The sequence below is a fragment of the Moschus berezovskii genome, chromosome 19 (genome assembly GCF_049115385.1).
Source record: "Moschus berezovskii isolate FMDL1 chromosome 19, NW_MosBer_1.0, whole genome shotgun sequence".
NCBI lineage: Eukaryota > Metazoa > Chordata > Mammalia > Artiodactyla > Moschidae > Moschus > Moschus berezovskii.
This window is the reverse complement of record NC_142478.1, coordinates 2304998-2323146: the sequence shown is the minus strand read 5'-3', so window position 1 is coordinate 2323146 and position 18149 is coordinate 2304998. Positions and strand designations below refer to the sequence as shown.

General features: G+C 39.0%; 1 protein-coding gene across 4 annotated transcripts in view; it reads right to left on the bottom strand.

The window, feature by feature from the left end:
* KLHL2 (kelch like family member 2) overlaps nt 1–18149 on the bottom strand; it is a 167614-nt gene that overhangs the window by 141669 nt on the left and 7796 nt on the right. For 2 of the 4 annotated variants that reach the window (XM_055405729.2, XM_088827899.1), the window contains one exon: nt 12539–12664. The exons of the other annotated variants lie outside the window; for them this stretch is intronic. In XM_055405729.2, the coding sequence (XP_055261704.1) occupies nt 12539–12664 (126 nt within the window). Of the gene's footprint in view, nt 1–12538; nt 12665–18149 lie in introns of those variants that run through there. 4 annotated transcript variants of the gene reach the window in all.

Sequence of the window (18149 nt, the reverse complement as noted above, 5' to 3'; positions counted from 1 at the left end):
GAAAGAAATAGTAAAGATCAGAGAAAATACTGAGTAAAACAGAGACAAACACACACACACACAAACCAATGAAACCAAGAGCTGGATTTTGGGTTTTTTTTTTGGTTAAAGAAAAATAAAATTGATAACCTTTCAGCCAGGCTCACTACCGAGAGAGAATCCAAATAAAAAATTAAAGAGGAGAAATAACAATCCATACCACAGAGATACCAAAAAATCTTAAGAGAATACTAAAAATAGTTATATACTAACAAATTAGATAACCTAGTAGAATGGACAAATTTCTAGAAACATACAACCTTCAAAGGCTGAATTAAGAAAAATCAGATAATTTCAACAGTGAAACCGAATCTATAAAAAAAAAAAAAAACTTTCAGCAAAAAAAAGTCCAAGACATGATGGCTTCACAGAAGAATTCTACCAAATATATCAAGAAGAAAGAGCTAATACCTATCCTTCTCAAATTATTCCAAAAAAATGAAAGAGTAGAACATCCCCAAATTGATTCTATGAGGACACCATTACCCTGATGACAAAACCAGAAAAAATGCCAGAAAAAAAGAAAATTATAAGCTAATATCTCTGATGAATATAGATGAAAAATATCCTCATAAAGTATTAGCAAATCAAATTCAACAACATAAATAGGATCACACACCATGATTAAGTGGAATGTATTCCAGGGATGCAAGGATGGTTTAATATCCATAAGTCAATGTGATATACCACAGTAACAAAAGGAAGGATAAAATTCACATGATCACCTCAATAGATGCAGGTTTGACAAAATTCAACATCTATTCAATATAAAAAAAATCTCAGCAAAGTGGGTAAAGAAACATATCTCAACATAATTAAGGCCATTTATGATAAATCCTCAGCCAATGATTAAAGCTGAAAGCTTCTCTAAAATTAGTGACAAGAATGTTCACTCTTGCTACTTCTATTTAACATAGCATTGTAAATCCTAGTCACAGCAATTAGAAAAGAAAAAGAAATAAAAGGACTCTAAATGGGAAGGAAAGAGGTAAAACTGTTACTACTTGCAGGTGACACGATACTATACGTAGAAAACCCTAACATCTCAATACCAATAAAACATTAGAACTAATAAATGAATTCAGTCAAGTTGCAGGAAAGAAGATATCTCTGTTTCTTTTCTATACACTAATAATGAACTATCAGACAGAGAAAGTAAGAAAATAAACTCATTTAAAATCACACCGGTCTCCATTTAATAAGGACACCAGTCATACTGAATGACTAGTCCTTCCTACCCCAGTATCTCAGCAACAGCCTTGTTTCTAAACAAACACATTCTGAAGTACCGGGCATTAAGATGTTAACATATGAATGTGTGTGTGTGTGTGTAGGGGGGAGCACAAGACACTGCCATACCTCCAGTCCACACACAGTTGAGGGGGGTACTTTCACAATGGCAAAAGAGTAAGATGAGACCACCTTCCTCCAGACAAACACATCAAAAATACATCTGCATATCAACAACTCTTTAAAACACCTTCTGAACACTGGCAGAAGAACCCAGACTTCACAGCTCATCTTCAGAATGAGGCAGGGTAAAAGATAAACGGAAAACAGAGACAAAGGGATTTGGGACGAGGACCTGGGCCTTGGGGTGGAAGCATAGAGAAGGAAAGGTTTCCACACACATGGAAACCCCCTCGCAAGTACAAACGAACAGAACTTTGGAGCCTCAGAGGGGAGTGCAACAGCAGGTGCTTAAAAGGCCAAACAGAATTCAGCACAGAGATCAGTGCTGACCAGCACTTCCCAGCCTGAAACATATGTCTACATGGCCACTGGTGAGAGGAGGCTGAGTACTGAGGGTTAGGCTTCAGGGGTCAGGTCCCAGGAAGAGGACTGGAGCTGACTGCTGTGAAGATACTCTGAAGAGGGTAGTACAGCAAAGCTGAGAATCCAGGGAAAAGCCTGAACCTGTTGGAGAAGCAAGGGATCATTGTCACAGGGACACAATAGCTCTGCCAGCACAAAGACAGGAGGACTTGGCCTTGGCAAGTGTCATAGATGGCAGAAGCCATGGCTATGAACTGAAACCCCAGAGTGTTGACAAGCTGCCACCAAAGAAGGGAACAAGTACCAGGGGCAGGACTAGCCACGACGTCAATCTGCAATCCCAGAGGAGGAATGCAGGCCACTTGGCCACCACCAAGGGTGTCAGGGCCAACGGGAAAGACATCACTGCGGTCCCAGACCACCAAGCTATGAGCAGGCACATGTCATTATCCACACATTCCTGGGAGCCTATGCAGATATGCTCTGCCAAGGGACCCACGACACAGGGCCAACTGCCCTAAGGGAGCGCATGACCTCCCTCAGACTAGCAAATTCCCCCAGGGCTCAGCAACAGCAGGCACACCCCACAAACCCCAACTGTGTCTCTTGCACCCCTCCATCTCCTCAGCCCAAGTAAACAACTGAACTCTAGTAAGTAGCAACTTTCGGCCCCTCTCATACGGGCAGGAAACAGACACAGGAGGGCAGCCTACAAGCAGAGGTGGGCCCAAAATCAAAGCTGGGCACCAGGGACTGTGTGATCTAAGTGGGAAGGAATTCCTTCCTGCAGCCATAGGTATAGCAGATTAAATCCCCACGATTAGTTTGAGTCTGTGGACTTTGGAGCCAATTGTACACTTTGGAAGCAACTACAAGGTGCCGAAAGACGAGATCTGAGTCTGAGTTGACCCCACAGCAGGTCCAGAGAACTTCCAAGAAACACTGGAGGACTTCCTGAGTTGGCAGATTGGCGGGAACTCACTGTGTGATGAGGACAATGGAGCACATTCTTCTTACTACTACTCTCTCTCTGTATATATAAATAATTTTTCTTCTTTTGTCTTTTTCATACTGTTCCATTGTTACTCCTTTTTCATTATTTCTTTAATTTTGGTTTTACTTATTCCTCTTTTAAATGTGTCTATTTTAAAATTTTTTTATTTCTATTTTTACAGTACTCTCATGATATTGCATTTTTACCCGTGTTTTTGGTTTGGCATTGTTGCTAGTCTAATTTTAAGTATTTGTTTCACTTATGGATTTATTGACTTGACTGTTCTCTTTCAATTTTTGGTTCCTGTTTCCATTCTTTTTTCTCTCTCTCCCCTGTTCGCCTTGTGAGTGTGTGTTTATGAGCCTGTGAGTTTATTTAGCTGTTTCTTTCTCATGGGCTTTTGTTTGTCTGTTCCTTGTACGATTGTTGACTTCCTTTTGTTTTCCTTTTTTCTTCTTTCTTTTCTTTTTTTAAGTCTCTTTTTTTCTTCTTCTCTTCTGTGCTATGCAGCTTGCAGAGTCTTGGTGCTACAGTAAGGTGTTGGGCCTGAACCTCGAAAGTGAGAGACCCAAGTCCAGGATGTTGGACCACCAGAGAACTCCCAATCCCATGAAATATTAATTGGCACGAGCTCTCCCAAAGGTTTCCATCTCAACACTAAGACCATGGCCTACCCAACAGCCAGCAAGCTCCAAAGCCAGAAGTCTCACATCAAATCATTAACAAAACAGGAACACAACCCTGCCCACTAGCAGATAGGCTTCCCAAGGACATACCAAGCCCACAGATATCCCAAAACACAACAATGGAAATGGCACTGCCCTTCAGAGAGACAGTGTCCAGCTCAAAGCACTAGAACACAGGCACTATTTCACTCAGCCAGGAAACCTTCACAAAAGCAGAATACGTGAGGAAGAAAAATGAATCTGGAAGGCAGAATAGTGTAAATAACTGAAGCATAGCAGAATATAGGAAACCGAATGAAAAGAAAGGGGGACAGTCTCAGAAGCCTTTAGGACAACATTAAATGCACCGACATTTGAGCTGGAGGGATACCAGGAGAAGAGAACAAGAAAGAGAAAGAAAAAATGTCTGAGGAGTTACAGTCTAAAACTTCCCTAACATGGGAAAGGAAAATAGCCACCCAAATCCAGGAAACTCAGAGAGTCCCATACAGGATAAACCCAAAGAGAAACACACCGAGACACATATTAATCAAACTCACAGAAACTAAACACAAAGAAAAAATATTAAAGCAGAAAAGTAAAAGCAATAAATAACATATAAGGGGATCCCCATAAGAATAACAGCAGGTATTTCAACCAAACTCTGCAGGCCAAAATGGAGTGATAGGATATACTTAGCCGGAGAAGGCAATGGCAAGCCACTCTGGTACTCTTGCCTGGAAAATCCCATGGATGGAGGAGCATGGTAGGCTGCAGTCCATGGGGTCGCTACGAGTTGGACATGACTAAGCGACTTAACTTTCACTTTTCACTTTCACACATTGGAGAAGGAAATGGCAACCCACTCTGGTGTTCTTGCCTGGGGAATCCCAGGGACGGGGGAGCCTGGTGGGCTGCCGTCTATGGGGTCGCACAGAGTCGGACATGACTGAAGTGACTTAGCAGGATATACTTAAAGTGATGAAGGGAAAAAATCTACCACCAAGATTACTGTACCCAACAACGATCTCATGCAGATTAGATGAACAAATCAGAAGTTTTACAGATAACCAAAAGTTAAGAAAATTCAGCACCACCACACCAGCTTTAAAACAAATGCTAAAGGAACTTCTCTAGAGAGGAAACACAAGAAAAAGAAAAGAATACAAAAACCAACCCAAAACAATAGTGAAAGGTAAAAGCATCATATATATCATTACCTTAAATTTAAACGGATTAAATGTTCCAACCAAATGACACAGATTGGCTGAATAGAAACAGAAACAAGAACTATATGCTGTCTACAAGAAACCCACTTCAGAGCTGGGGTCACATATGGACTGAAAGTGAGGGACTGAAAAGATTCCATGCAAAAGGAAAACAAAAGACAACATAGCATCAATACTTGCATCAGATAAAATAGACTTTTAAACAAAGACCATTACAAGAGACAAGGAAGGACACTAATCATCAAGGAATCAAGCGAAGAAGAAATAGGAGCACCACAATACATTAAGGCAAATGCTAACGACTATAAAAGGGGAAGTAAGACAGTAACACAGTAATACTAGGGGACTTTAACGCCCCTCTCAATGGAGATTATCCAGACAGGAAATTAATAAGGGAACACAAACCTTAAATGACACATTGGACCAGTTAGACCAAATTCACTTTGTACTCAAGTGCACATAGAACATTCTCCAGGACAGATTATATCTTGGATCACTAATCAAGTCTGGGTAAATTAAAAAAAACGAAATTATATCTAGCATTTTTTCTATTATGCTGTAGGGTTAAATATCAACTAGAGTAAATAAACTGTAAAACACAAACACATGGAGGCTAAACAATATGCTTCTGAATAACCAAGAGATCACTGAAGACATCAAAAGAAATCAAAGAGTACCTGGAAACAAATGACAGTGAAACCATGACAACTGAAAACCTGCAAGTGAAGGCAGTGCTGAGAGGGACGTTCACAGCGATACAGGTGTACTTCAAGAAACAAAAGAAACATCAAATAGACAACCTAACCTCACACCTACAGAACAAGAAAAATAAAATACTCCCTTTTAATAGAAGTGGAAAAATCATGAACATCAGAGCAGAAATAAATGAAAAAGAAATGAAGGAGGCAATACCAAAGGTCACTAAAAAACTAAAATGTGATTCTTCAGAAGATAAACAAAACTGACAATCTATTATCCAGACTCATCAAGAAAAAACGGGAGAAGACTCAAATCAATCAAATTAAAGATTAAAAAGAAGTTATAGCAGACAACACAGAAATAAAAAAGATCATAAGAGACTACTACAAGCAATAAATGGACAACATGGAAGAAATGGACATATTATCAGACAAGCATATTCCTCCAAGACTGAATCAGGTGGTAGTGGTGGTTTAGTCGCTAAGTCGTGTCTGACTCTTGCAAACCCATGGACAGTAGCCTGTCAGGCTCTTCCTTCTATGATATTCTCCAGGTAAGAATACTGGAGCAGGTTGCCATTTCCTTCTCCAGACTGAATCAGGAAGAAACAGAAAATATGAAAAGATGAATCACAAGCATTGAAATGGAATCTATGATCAAAAATCTTCCAAAAAACAAAAGCCCAGGGCCAGACGGCTTCACAGGTGAATTCCACCAAATATTTAGAAAAGAATTAACATGTACCCTGCTCAAACTGTTCCTGAAAATAACAGAGGAAGGAGAACTCCCAAACTCATTCTATGAGGCCACCATCATCCTGATGACCAAAACTAGACAAAGATACCATAAAAATATTACAGGTCAGCATCACTGATGAACATAGGTGCAAAAACCCTCGACAAAATTCCTGCAAACAGAATTCAGCAACATGTTCAAAGGATCATACAACATGATCAAGTGGAGATCATCCCATGTGTCCAAGGATTTGTCAATATACACAAATCAATCAATGTGATACACCGTATGAACAAACTGAAAGATAAAAAACACATGATCATCTCAATACATGTAGGAAAAGCTTTGGACAAAATTCAACAACCATTTATGATTTAAAAAAAAACTTCAGAAAATTCACACAGAAGGAACCTACCTCAGTATAATAAAGACCATATAAAACAAATCCACAAAAACATTATTCTCAGTGGTGAAAAACTGAAAGCATTTCCTCTAAGATTAGGAACAAGACAAGGGTGCCCACTATCACCACTATTATTCAATATAGTTTTGAAAACTCCTAGACACAGTAATCAGAGAAGAAAAAGAAATAAAGGGAATCTGTATTGGAAAAGAAGAAGCAAAACTCTCATTGCTTGCATGTGACATGACACTATACATAGAAAAACCCCAGGTTTGCAACCAGAAAACTATCAGAGCTAATCAATGAATACAATAAAGTCTCAGGACATAAAACTAATACAGAGAAATTCCTTGCATTTCTGTACACTAACAATTAAAAATCAAAAAGAGAAATTAAGGAAACAATTCCATTCACCACCGCAACAAAAGAGTAAACTATCTAGGAATCAGTTCAGTTCAGTCGCTCAGTCGTGTCCAACTCTGTGCGACCCCATGAATCACAGCACACCAGGCCTCCCTGTCCATCACCAACTCCCGGAGTTCACTCAAACTCATGTCCACAGAGTCGGTGATGCCATCCAGCCATCTCATTCTCTATCGTCCCCTTCTCCTCCCTCCCCCAACCTTTTCCAGCATCAGAGTCTTTTCCAGTGAGTCAACTCGTCGAATGAGGTGGCCAAAGTATTACAGTTTCAACTTTAGCATCAGTCCTTCCAATGAACACCCAGGATTGATCTCCTTTAGAATGGACTGGTTGGATCTCCTTGCAGTCCAAGGGACTCTCAAGAGTCTTCTCCAACACCACAGTTCAAAAGCATCAATTCTTCGGCGATCAGCTTTCTTCACAGTCCAACTCTCACATCCATACCTGACCACGGGAAAAGCCATAGCCTTGACTAGACGGACCTTTGTTGGCAAAGTAATGTCTCTGCTTTTTAATATACTATCTAGGTTGGTCATAACTTTCCTTAAAGAGACAGAAGATCTGTATATAGAAAACTGTAAGACACTGATGAAAGAAATCAAAGATGATACAAACAGATGGAGCGATATACCATGTTGTTGGATTGGAAGAATCAATATTGTGAACATGACTGTACTTCTTAAAGCAATCCAGATTCACTGCAATCTCTATCAAAATGCCAAAGGTATTTTTACACAGAACCAAAACAAAAAATTTCACAACCTATATGGAACCACAGAAGACCCCAAATTTCCAGAGCAATCTTGCCAAAGAAAAATGGAGCTGGAGGAATCAAGCTTCCTGACTTCAGCCTATACTACAAAGATACAGCCATTAAGACAGTATGGTACTGACACAAAAACAGAAATACAAACTAATGGAACAAGACAGTAAGCCCAGAGATAAAGCTACACACCTATGGGCACCTAATCTTTGATAAAAATGGCATTAATATAACAATGGATTAAAGTTTCTTCAATAAGTGGTGCTGAGAAAACTGAACAGCTACATACAAAAGAATGAAATTAGAACACTTCCTAACAACATATACAAAAATAAACTCAAAATGGATTAAAGACTTAAATATAAGTTCAAAAACTATACAGTTCTTAGAGGAAAACATAGGCAGTGCATGCTTTGACATAAATCACAGCAAGATCCTCTTTGACCCACCTCCTAGGGTAATGGAAATAAAAACAAAAATAAACAAATGGGACCTAATTAAACTTAAAAGCTTTTGCACAGACAAGGAAACAATAAATATGATCAAAATCAACCCTCAGAATGGAAGAGAATAATTACAAATGAAGCAACTAACAAAAGATTAATCTCCAAAATTTATAAGCAGCTCATATAGCTCATTATCAGAAAAACAAACAGTCCAATCAAAAAGTGGGCAGAAGGCCTAAACAGACATTTCTCCAAAGAAGACATACATATGGCCAAAAAACACTTGAAAAGATGCTCAACATCACTCATTTTTAGAAAAATGCAAATCAAAACTACAGTGAGGTTATATTACCTTACACCAATCTGAATGACCATCGTCCAAAAAAACTAGAAACAATAAATGCTGGAGAGGATGTGGAGAAAAGGGAAGTCTCTTGAACTGTTGGTCGGAATGCAAATTGACACAGCCACCATGGAGAGCGATATGAAGATTACCATAAAACCAGGAATAAAACCACCATATGACCCATCAATACCACTACTGGGCATATACCCTGAGAAAACCATAATTCAAAAGACACATGCCCCCAGTGTTCACTGCAGCACTATCTACAGTAGCCAGGACATGTAAGTAACCTAGATAAGACATGGTACATATATACAATGGAGTAGTATTCAGCCATAAAAAAACCGAATTTGAGTCAGCCATAGTGAGAAGGATGAACCTAGAGCCTGTTACACACAGTGAATTAAATCAGAAAGAAAAAGACAAATATCATATAGCAACACATATATATGGAATCTATATGTACGAAAAATAGCTGATGAAGAACCTATTTATAAAGAAAAGGAGATGCAGATGTAGAGAACAGACTGGCGGACACAGTGGGAGAAGGAGAGAGGGCAAACTGGCAAAGCAGCACTGACATATATACAGTATTATGCATAAAACAGATAACTAGTGGGAAGCTGCTGTATTAAAGAGACAGCCCAGCCTGGTTCGTACTCTTGACAATCTAGAAGGCTGGACTGAAGGTTTGAGAGAGGCTCAAGAGGGAGGATACACATATGTATGCGTATATATATATACACATATATGATTATGACTGATTCTCGTTGATGTACCGCAAAGACCACCTCAAGACTGTAAAGCAATTATCTGCCAATAAAAATAAAAATAAATTAATTAAATAAAATCACCCAAAAAAAATAAAATGCCTAAGAATAAACTTAACCAAGGAGGTGAAAAAATTATACTCTGAAAATTATACTGACAAAACAAAAAGAAACATGATACAAAGAAATAAAAGATATCCCATGTACCTAAGTTTTGAAGAATTAATATTATTAAAATGTTCACATCATCAAAAGCAAGCTATAAATTTAATTCAATCCCTATCAAAATACTCGTGACATTTTTCATAGAACTAGAGTATATAATCCTAAAATTTACATGGAACCACAAAAGACCCTGCACAGCCAAAGCACTCTTGAGGAAAAAAAAAAAGAACAAAACTGGAAGTATCATACTCCCTGACTAAAACGCTATCATCATCAAAACAGCATGGTACTGGCACAAAATCAGACACACAGATAAGTGGAACAGAATAAAGAGTCCAGAAATAAAGTCATGCATCTGTGGTCAATCTACAACAGAGGAGGGAGGGACATGCAAAGTATAAAAGCCAGTCTCCTCCACAAGCGGTGCCGGGAAACCTGAACAGTTAACATGCAAGAGAATGAGGTCAGAACAGTTTCTCGCACTGCATACAAAAATACACCAAGAAACGGAGACCCAAAACCATAAAAATCCTAGGAAAAAACACAGGCAGAACACTCTTTGACACAAATTGTAGGAATATTTTTTGGATCTGTTTTCTAAGGCAAAGGAAACAAAAGCAAAAATAAACAAATGGGATCTAATTTTACTTAAAAGTTTCTGCACAGCAAAAGAAATCACTGACATAATGATAAGACAACCTGCTGAACGGGAGAACATATTTGCAAATGATACATCTGATGAGCTGTTATCATTTATATAAATATGTAAACAGCTCATACAGTATCAAAAACCTGATTAAAAAATGAGCAGAAAGTTTGCATAGACATTTTCCAAAGAAGATATACAGATGGTCAAAAGACACATGAAAAGATGCTAAACATCTGTAATTTTCAAAGAAAAGCAAACCAAAACTACAATGAGATATCATTTCACACCTGTAAAAATGGCTACCACCAAAAAGTCTACAAATAACAAATGCTGGCAAAGATGTGGAAAAAAGGAAACACTCCTACACTGCTGGTAGGAATATAACTTGATACAGTCACTATAGAAAACACTATGGAGGTTTCTCAAAAATTTGAAAATAGAACTACCAGCAAGTCCACTCCTGGGTACACATCTGAAGAAAATGAAAACACTAATTTGAAAATGCATGCATTTGAATGTTCACAGCTGCTACTGCTGCTGCTAAGTCACTTCAGTCGTGTCCAACTCTGTGTGACCCCATAGACGGCAGCCCACCAGGCTCCCCCGTCCCTGGGATTCTCCAGGCAAGAACACTGGAATGGGTTGCCATTTCCTTCTCCAATGTGTGAAAGTGAAAAGTGAAAGTGAAGTCTCTCAGTCATGTCTGACTTGCAGTGACCCCATGGACTGCAGCCTACCAGGCTCCTCCATCCATGGGATTTTCTAGGCAAGAGTACTGGAGTGGCTTGCCATTGCCTTCTCCATTCACAGCAGTATTACTCATAACAACCAAGACACAGAAGCAACTGAAGTGTCCATAACAGTTGAATGAATGAAGATGGGTTGTATCTATACAATGGAATACTGGATGGTGGTGACATCTATGTGTGTGCTCAGTCACGTTCAACTCTTTGTAACCCTCTTTGTAGCCCGCCAGGCTCCTCTGTCCATGGGATTTTCCTGGCAAGAATCCTGGAGAGGGCTGCCATTTCCTCCTCCAGGGGTTCTTCCCAACCCAGGGATCAAACGATGTCTTTTGCATTGCAGGCGGAATCTCTACTACTGAGCCACCAGGGAAGACCCCACAATGGAATACTACTCAGTCACAGAAAAGAATGAGATTCTGCCATTGACAACAACATGGATGGACCTAGAGGGTACTACACAAGCTAAGGGAAGTAAGTCAGACAAAGAAAAATATTCTACATTTTAACTTATATGTGGAATCTAAAAAAGAAAACAAACTAGTGAATGTAGCAAAACAAAAACAGACTCAGGTATAGAGAACAGACTGGTGGTTACCAGTGGGGAAAAGGAGGGGAGAGAAGCGACTGAGGTAGGGGATGAGAAACGCAAACTAGTATGCGTAAAATGGGTGGCCTACATATAGTACAGCACAGGGAAATATAGTCACTGCTCCGTAGACTTTAAATGGAGGATAATCTATAAAACTGTTGAGTCTCTATGTTGTACACCTGAACTAATAACATATTATAAATTAACCATTCAATTAAAAAAATTTTCATAAAAGTTTTCTTTTTATATGCTCTGCAATGATAAGTTAGAAACCCTAGACTAGCCAGTCCAACAGAAATATAATGCAAGTCAGAATTTTCTAGTAATCCCATTTAAAAATAAACAACTGGAATTAATTTAATAGAATTAAATAGAATTCTATTTATCCCAAAATATCCAATATTATAGAATAATAATGGAGAAGGAAATGGCAACCCGCTCCAGTGTTCTTGCCTGGAGAATCCCAGGGATGGCGGAGCCTGGTGGGCTGCCGTCTATGGGGTCACACAGAGTCGGACATGACTGAAGCGACTTAGCAACAGCAGCAGCAGCAGCATAGAATAATAAAATAATTTCTAAATGTAATTTTTTAAAACTTATATTTTACATTTTTTTGTAATAAGTCTTGAAAATCCACTATGTATTTTCCATTTACAGAACATCTCAATTCAGACTAGAAAAATATGACTAGTGGCTACCATATTGGACAGGACAGCCTTATACCATTCACACTTCTGATAAATTACTTGCTCTTTTCCTTCCTTTAAAAAGCTTGCAGAAAAAGCTTTAAATGTTCTCTGTAGCAAACAAAGCAATAATGAGGGACAGGGAATATATTCACTATGCACTATATGCTAAGTCGCTTCAGTCAGTCTGATTCTGTGCAATGCTATGAACTGTAGACTGCCAGGCTCCTCTGTCCATGGAAGTCTCCAGACAAGAATACTGGAGCGGGTTGCCATTTCCTTCTCCAGGGGATCTTCCTGACCCAGGGATTGAACCCACATCTCTTAAGTCTCCTGAAATGGCAGGCAGGTTCTTAACCACTAGCACCACCCAGGTACCCGTATACACACTGAAAGCATGTTAAAGTAATAATACCTTCTTAATTCATTCATCACTTTAAAAGCTTTCTTCATGTGCCAAGGATTCACTGTCACCGGGCAGTGTTTTTCAGTATTATCATCTTTTGAATCGAGAGGCTTCTGATGACCCTGATTTGTGCATCTGTACATAAGAAAGAATAACAAAACACAGAAAAAGATCTTATTTAAGATAGTTTAGTTCAGATTTATCAGGTTACAAGAGATACAATGAACACACCTCTCCCCCACTTAAAGGAAGTCTCATAGTATACTCCAACATAGGATTCATCGACAATTCAGAAAACTTTCTGATGGTCACTGTGATTTTAACAAAAAAAGTAGGTAATTACCTCCCTGGTGTCAAATCTCTCTCAAAGATGAGCACAGAAAATTCAGTAAAATGGTTCAGATACCTTCAAAAGAAATGCTGAGAAATTATCTTCCCTGTTGGAAATTAACCTGCTTTTTACATTCTGCAGTAGGTCTATTTACATACCAAGACAGGAACTGGTTCATATTTTATACATACTTCAGAGGCTTAGACTCTTAACACAACTTTGTTCTCTATTGCAAGGTTATTTACCACATATATTTCAGCCCTACTTTAATTCTTTACTGAGTATTAACTTATAGGCAGCCTCTGTACTATATTTTTTTTCATTGTTTCTTTAATCCTCATAACTCTGTAAGCTAATTACTATTATTATCACCAAAAAACATAAAAAGAGACTGAAGAGTATGGCCAGTTTGACTCTCAAGTCCATTCTTTTCACTAATGTTAGATACCATTTCCTGCATTAAGCAGTGGATACTTAATTCCATAGTTATATGGAATTTGTTAAGAGTACAAAGCTATTAGTATGGCTGTGTAAATTATTCTTTCAAGATCTGGGAACCAAAAAACTAACAAATAAAATCAGGGTGCCATTGTGGGGAGGGTTAACCACATATGGGCCGACACAAGGAAATTTTTGAGATGGTTGCACAGCTCTACAAATTTACTAAGATCACAATTATAATGGCTGAATTTTACGGTATGTAAATTATACCTTAATAAAGCTATTAAATAAAAAAATTAGGATACCAAATTAAGCCTAAAAAAATACATTCCTGTATATACATCACACACAGAACAAAAGGCAAACGTCATTAGTACTGCACCATTTCTCTTCATGCTGCTTCCTTTCCTAAAGATAATTCATTCTTTAAATATTATTTTATTACTTCAGCATCTAATTTTGCGCACTATGTACCGAGCACTATTCTAGGCATTAGGCCCTAGGAATAAAAAATAAACAAAACAAAAATTCCTGTCTTCATGGAATTTGTAGTTGGGGGGGGGGGTAATGATATACACAACAGACCAGTAGACAGCATGTTAGAAAATAAGAACTACGGAAAAAAGAAAATGTGTCGGGTAAAGAGAATCGGGAATATGGGGGCAATGAAACTTATAGTATTAAACAGGGTGATCAGGGTAGGCTGAATTGAGAACTGAGATTAGAACAAGGACCAGGAGGTGGGAAATGGCCAAGATGGAAGAAATAACTAGAGCAAAAAGGCCACTATGCACCTCATGTGTTCCAGAATGTGAGAGCAGGGCTGGAGAATGGAGTGCAGATTGTGTGTCTCCTCCAAAGCCTCGTATATGTGTGTGTGTGTGTCTACTCTGAACCCTCATGTATGTGCATGAACACACAGAGGGATGAGTTATACCTGGCCTAAGAGAAAGAGCTAGTAAGTTTAGAAGCCAAGAGAGAAAGAGCATCCAGATCTGACAGAGGAAAGTGGGGACACTCCTAACAGTATGAGACATATTCTCATAGTACCATTTCTACCACTACTTCATTAAGAAAACAGTAAGAAAAGGGAAAATTAGGTAGATAACATCCAACCTACACAAACTTTCTTACCATATAACACTGAATACCCACATATGCAGCAAATTGATGATATTTATATATGCTTCAAGTTTAATGACTTAAGCTTACAACTGAGGGAAAATACAATATTGAGGACTGGCAAAACTATCACATAAGGCCTTTCAATGCTCACAATGAAAAGAAAAGCAACTCTGCCCTAAAAAGAATATCATTAAGAGTCATGAATATTTATATTTCCTAAGAAACTGGAATTAAAACTTACTGCATTAAAGAATTCACTTTAAGACAGATACCATTCAACAACCAATGTCTATATTGCTGCTTTCTTAAAGATATTTTTAGCTCTTGCTTTTCTAATGTACTCCAGAAACTCTGCAAAGAAAAGATTCTATTCAAAAGCTTAAAGGAATAAATAAGGAATAAATACTGCTTCTTTCAAGTGTTGTCTGTATTGAAAGTACCTTTCAAATGCAGAACCCTGCCAAAGGTCTACATTTCTGACACTGAACTTCTTTCCACAATTTTCTAATTCCTATTTGATTCTGTGTCAGATGGTCTCTGGTTCAGAAGCAGAACTGAGTAACAGAAAACAACACAACATGTCTAAAACTACAAATGCAGAGGAGGAACATCCACTAGGAAGCAAATAGGAGGGAAAGGATTACCTTTTAAGTTACATTATAAGTGCAGTTGGAGTAGGAAATAGCAACCCACTCCAGTATTCTTGCCTGAAAAATTTCCATGGACAGAGGAGCCTGGAAGGCTACAGTCAGTGGGGTCACAAAGAGTCGGACACAACTGAGCACATACATACAGAAGTGCAGTTACACCTTCTCCCTGTTTCCCTTGAGAAGCAAAGTGCTAACCTTTTCCAGAAAACCTCCTCACTATCAAAACCTTTAAAGTATCTGAAGGAGATCAAGCAAAGGTTTAAGCCTACTGCAAAAATTTTGAGGAAATCTGTGAAATAACAGTTTCCTTAGATGCATATTATTTGTTCTGGAATAGCACTTTCCAGGGAGAAGGAAATGGCAACCCACTCCAGTATTCTTGCCTGGAGAATCCCACGGATAGATGAGCCTGGTAGGCAGTTGTTTTAGGGTCGCACAGAGTCGGACATGACTGAAGCGACTTAGTGGCAGCAACAGCATTTTCCAGTGGAGGATGGAGGGGACAGAAGGACTACATGACCCAAGCAATTTTTCTAAACTATACATAATCATCCTTCTTCCTGTGAAGATTCAGGCAAGTCCCTTTTACAGGTCTAACTATACCAGAATGACAGCATCTCCAGGAATAGAGGTGAAAGGCAGCTATATATAATTATAAAAAAGGGGAGGGGGAGTGATGTAATAGGCTCCACCACCCACTTACCTCCCACCACAGGACAATCATCTCAGATTGAGAACAAACACATTAGGAAATAGTGATTGTTTACGTTTTCAAGGTGTTTTTTTGGTGGAAATAATGCTGTAAGTCGTCATGTGAGTGATGCAGCTGAAAAATTTAAGAGTGGACCAGACATTTTCACATTCAAGACAAACACTCAGCTCCTGGGTGGCCACTATCTTTGCTCTTTCCTTTGCCTATTCACCTCAAAAACTGCAAGTTTCCCCTGCCTGCAATGTCACCCACCATTACTCACAAATTTCTGCCAAGTTCACATCAGAAGCTGTATTCAGTCACCATCCATGCTGTACTGCTATGAAGTTTGTCTGTTACTTTATATCTCTTCTATTTTCTCTGCTGTCTTCTAAGTACACTTGCATTCAGAAGCTGATCACCATAAGAACACTGCTCCCATAACAAGTCCAGGATATGAGAAGTAGAGACGCACCCATAACTATCATTTGAACATATGTTATGCCGCTCTATAGTTTCCCAACAAAATACCCTCATATACTTCACCTCACCCAAATAACCACCATGTTACTTAGAGGCTATAAAAGTGGAAGGCTTTCTCCACTGGAAACATTTTAGTTTGTGGTAGAGTTGTGCTTTCAGTTTTTGCAATTACGTACAGGCAAAAAAACATGCTCTGCAAATTTCCCTCAAGTGCTTAGAATTTAAACTTTTATAAGGTACACACCCAGTAGACTATCCGTAATCTATGAACATATGCTCGTATTATCAAATAATGTTAACATCTGCCCTACAGACAGGTAAGAACTTGAGTTAGACCTTCAGGACGGAGACCTTTAGAACTGATGGTGAAGCATCATGTGATTAAAAAACACCTCCCATCCAGTTACAGAACACCTTGCAGACATCATAACAAAGGCACTGAATACATTATCATAGTAGATACACTGCGAAAAGTTATGCTTCCAATTTCCCAGAGCAAGAAAGAAAAAATCTAGAAAACCTGACAAGTCCCAATTTTACTAAAACGGCTTACCACTTAAAGCAAAGCGCTGACCCTCCTGGAGACAGAATGGAGGCTTACACACTGCCCTGTACTCCCCCAGGATGTGCTGTGCCAAACACCCACAGGATGTGATTGGGACTCTTAGGTGGAGAGGTGAAGGATGCTCTCAGATCAAATGACAATAAGAGCTGTAAAATGCTCTGCTTCAGTTCAACCTTGCTCCCTCTCCCACTTTCCCTCTTACCTACATGACAAACGAGCACAAGCAGGCACTTTTTGGCCCTGACAGTGACTACTACCAGAAAAGTGACCAGGGTAAAAAGCCCTGCCTTCTGCAAGATCAGTCTTATTTTAAATAGTGTATTATAAACAAATAACAAAGTTACTGTCAGAGTGGGATGTATGTGAGATACTAACATTGGGAGGAGTTTGATGGTCCATTTCAAACATTTCCGTGTCTTTTATCACTCGTATTTCTGACCTATCTTTTGCGATTTTTCCCATTACCATCACTCGGTTGGTAAGAGGGCAGCAACATGACTTGGCAATTCAGTTGACTGGAAGACATTTTCCAACATTTGACTGAAAAGGCACTAGAAGAGTAGCAACATCAGCTGGAAAACATGAACCACAGTCCCGGCCTGTGCCAGATACTAACCAAGTGACCTTGGATTAGTAACTTAGCCTCTCTGGGCTTTAGACTGTGTACTTAAAAAATAAGGTTTTTTTATTCTACAAATCTGTCTAGTAACGTAATATGCAAGTTGACGATAGTAATATCTCACCTACAAACCTCAGGGAGCCGTATAAACACTAAACACTATGTGAAAATAAACACAAGGGTTAAGAAAAATGTTAGGGTTAGAAGTTTAACTAAGCATGAGATATATTTTTAAGAATTTTCTTGGTCTTCCTCATTCTTAATTGCAACACTCAATTATAAATTACTGACAATACTCCAAACCACACCACCACCGTTAATAAATCAAGTAGGGAAGCACTGCCTAGACACCCACTAATGCCCTATACTCGGCAGAGTGAAGAATACAAAAGATGCCAAACACAGATGCCTTCTCCAGTTACCAGCTAAGAGAAGAGGCACTTCGGAAACCACCAGGGAACAGCATGAAGTTAGTACACAAGTGCAAGATTCAGTTCAGTTCAGTCACTCAGTCGTGTCCGACTCTTTGCGACCCCATGAATCATAGCACACCAGGCCTCCCTGTCCATCACCAACTCCCGGAGTTCACTCAAACTCATGTCCATCGAGTCGGTGATGCCACCCAGCCATCTCATTCTCCGTCGTCCCCTTCTCCTCCCGCCCCCAATCCCTCCCAGCATCAGAGACTTTTCCAGTGAGTCAACTCGTCGCATGA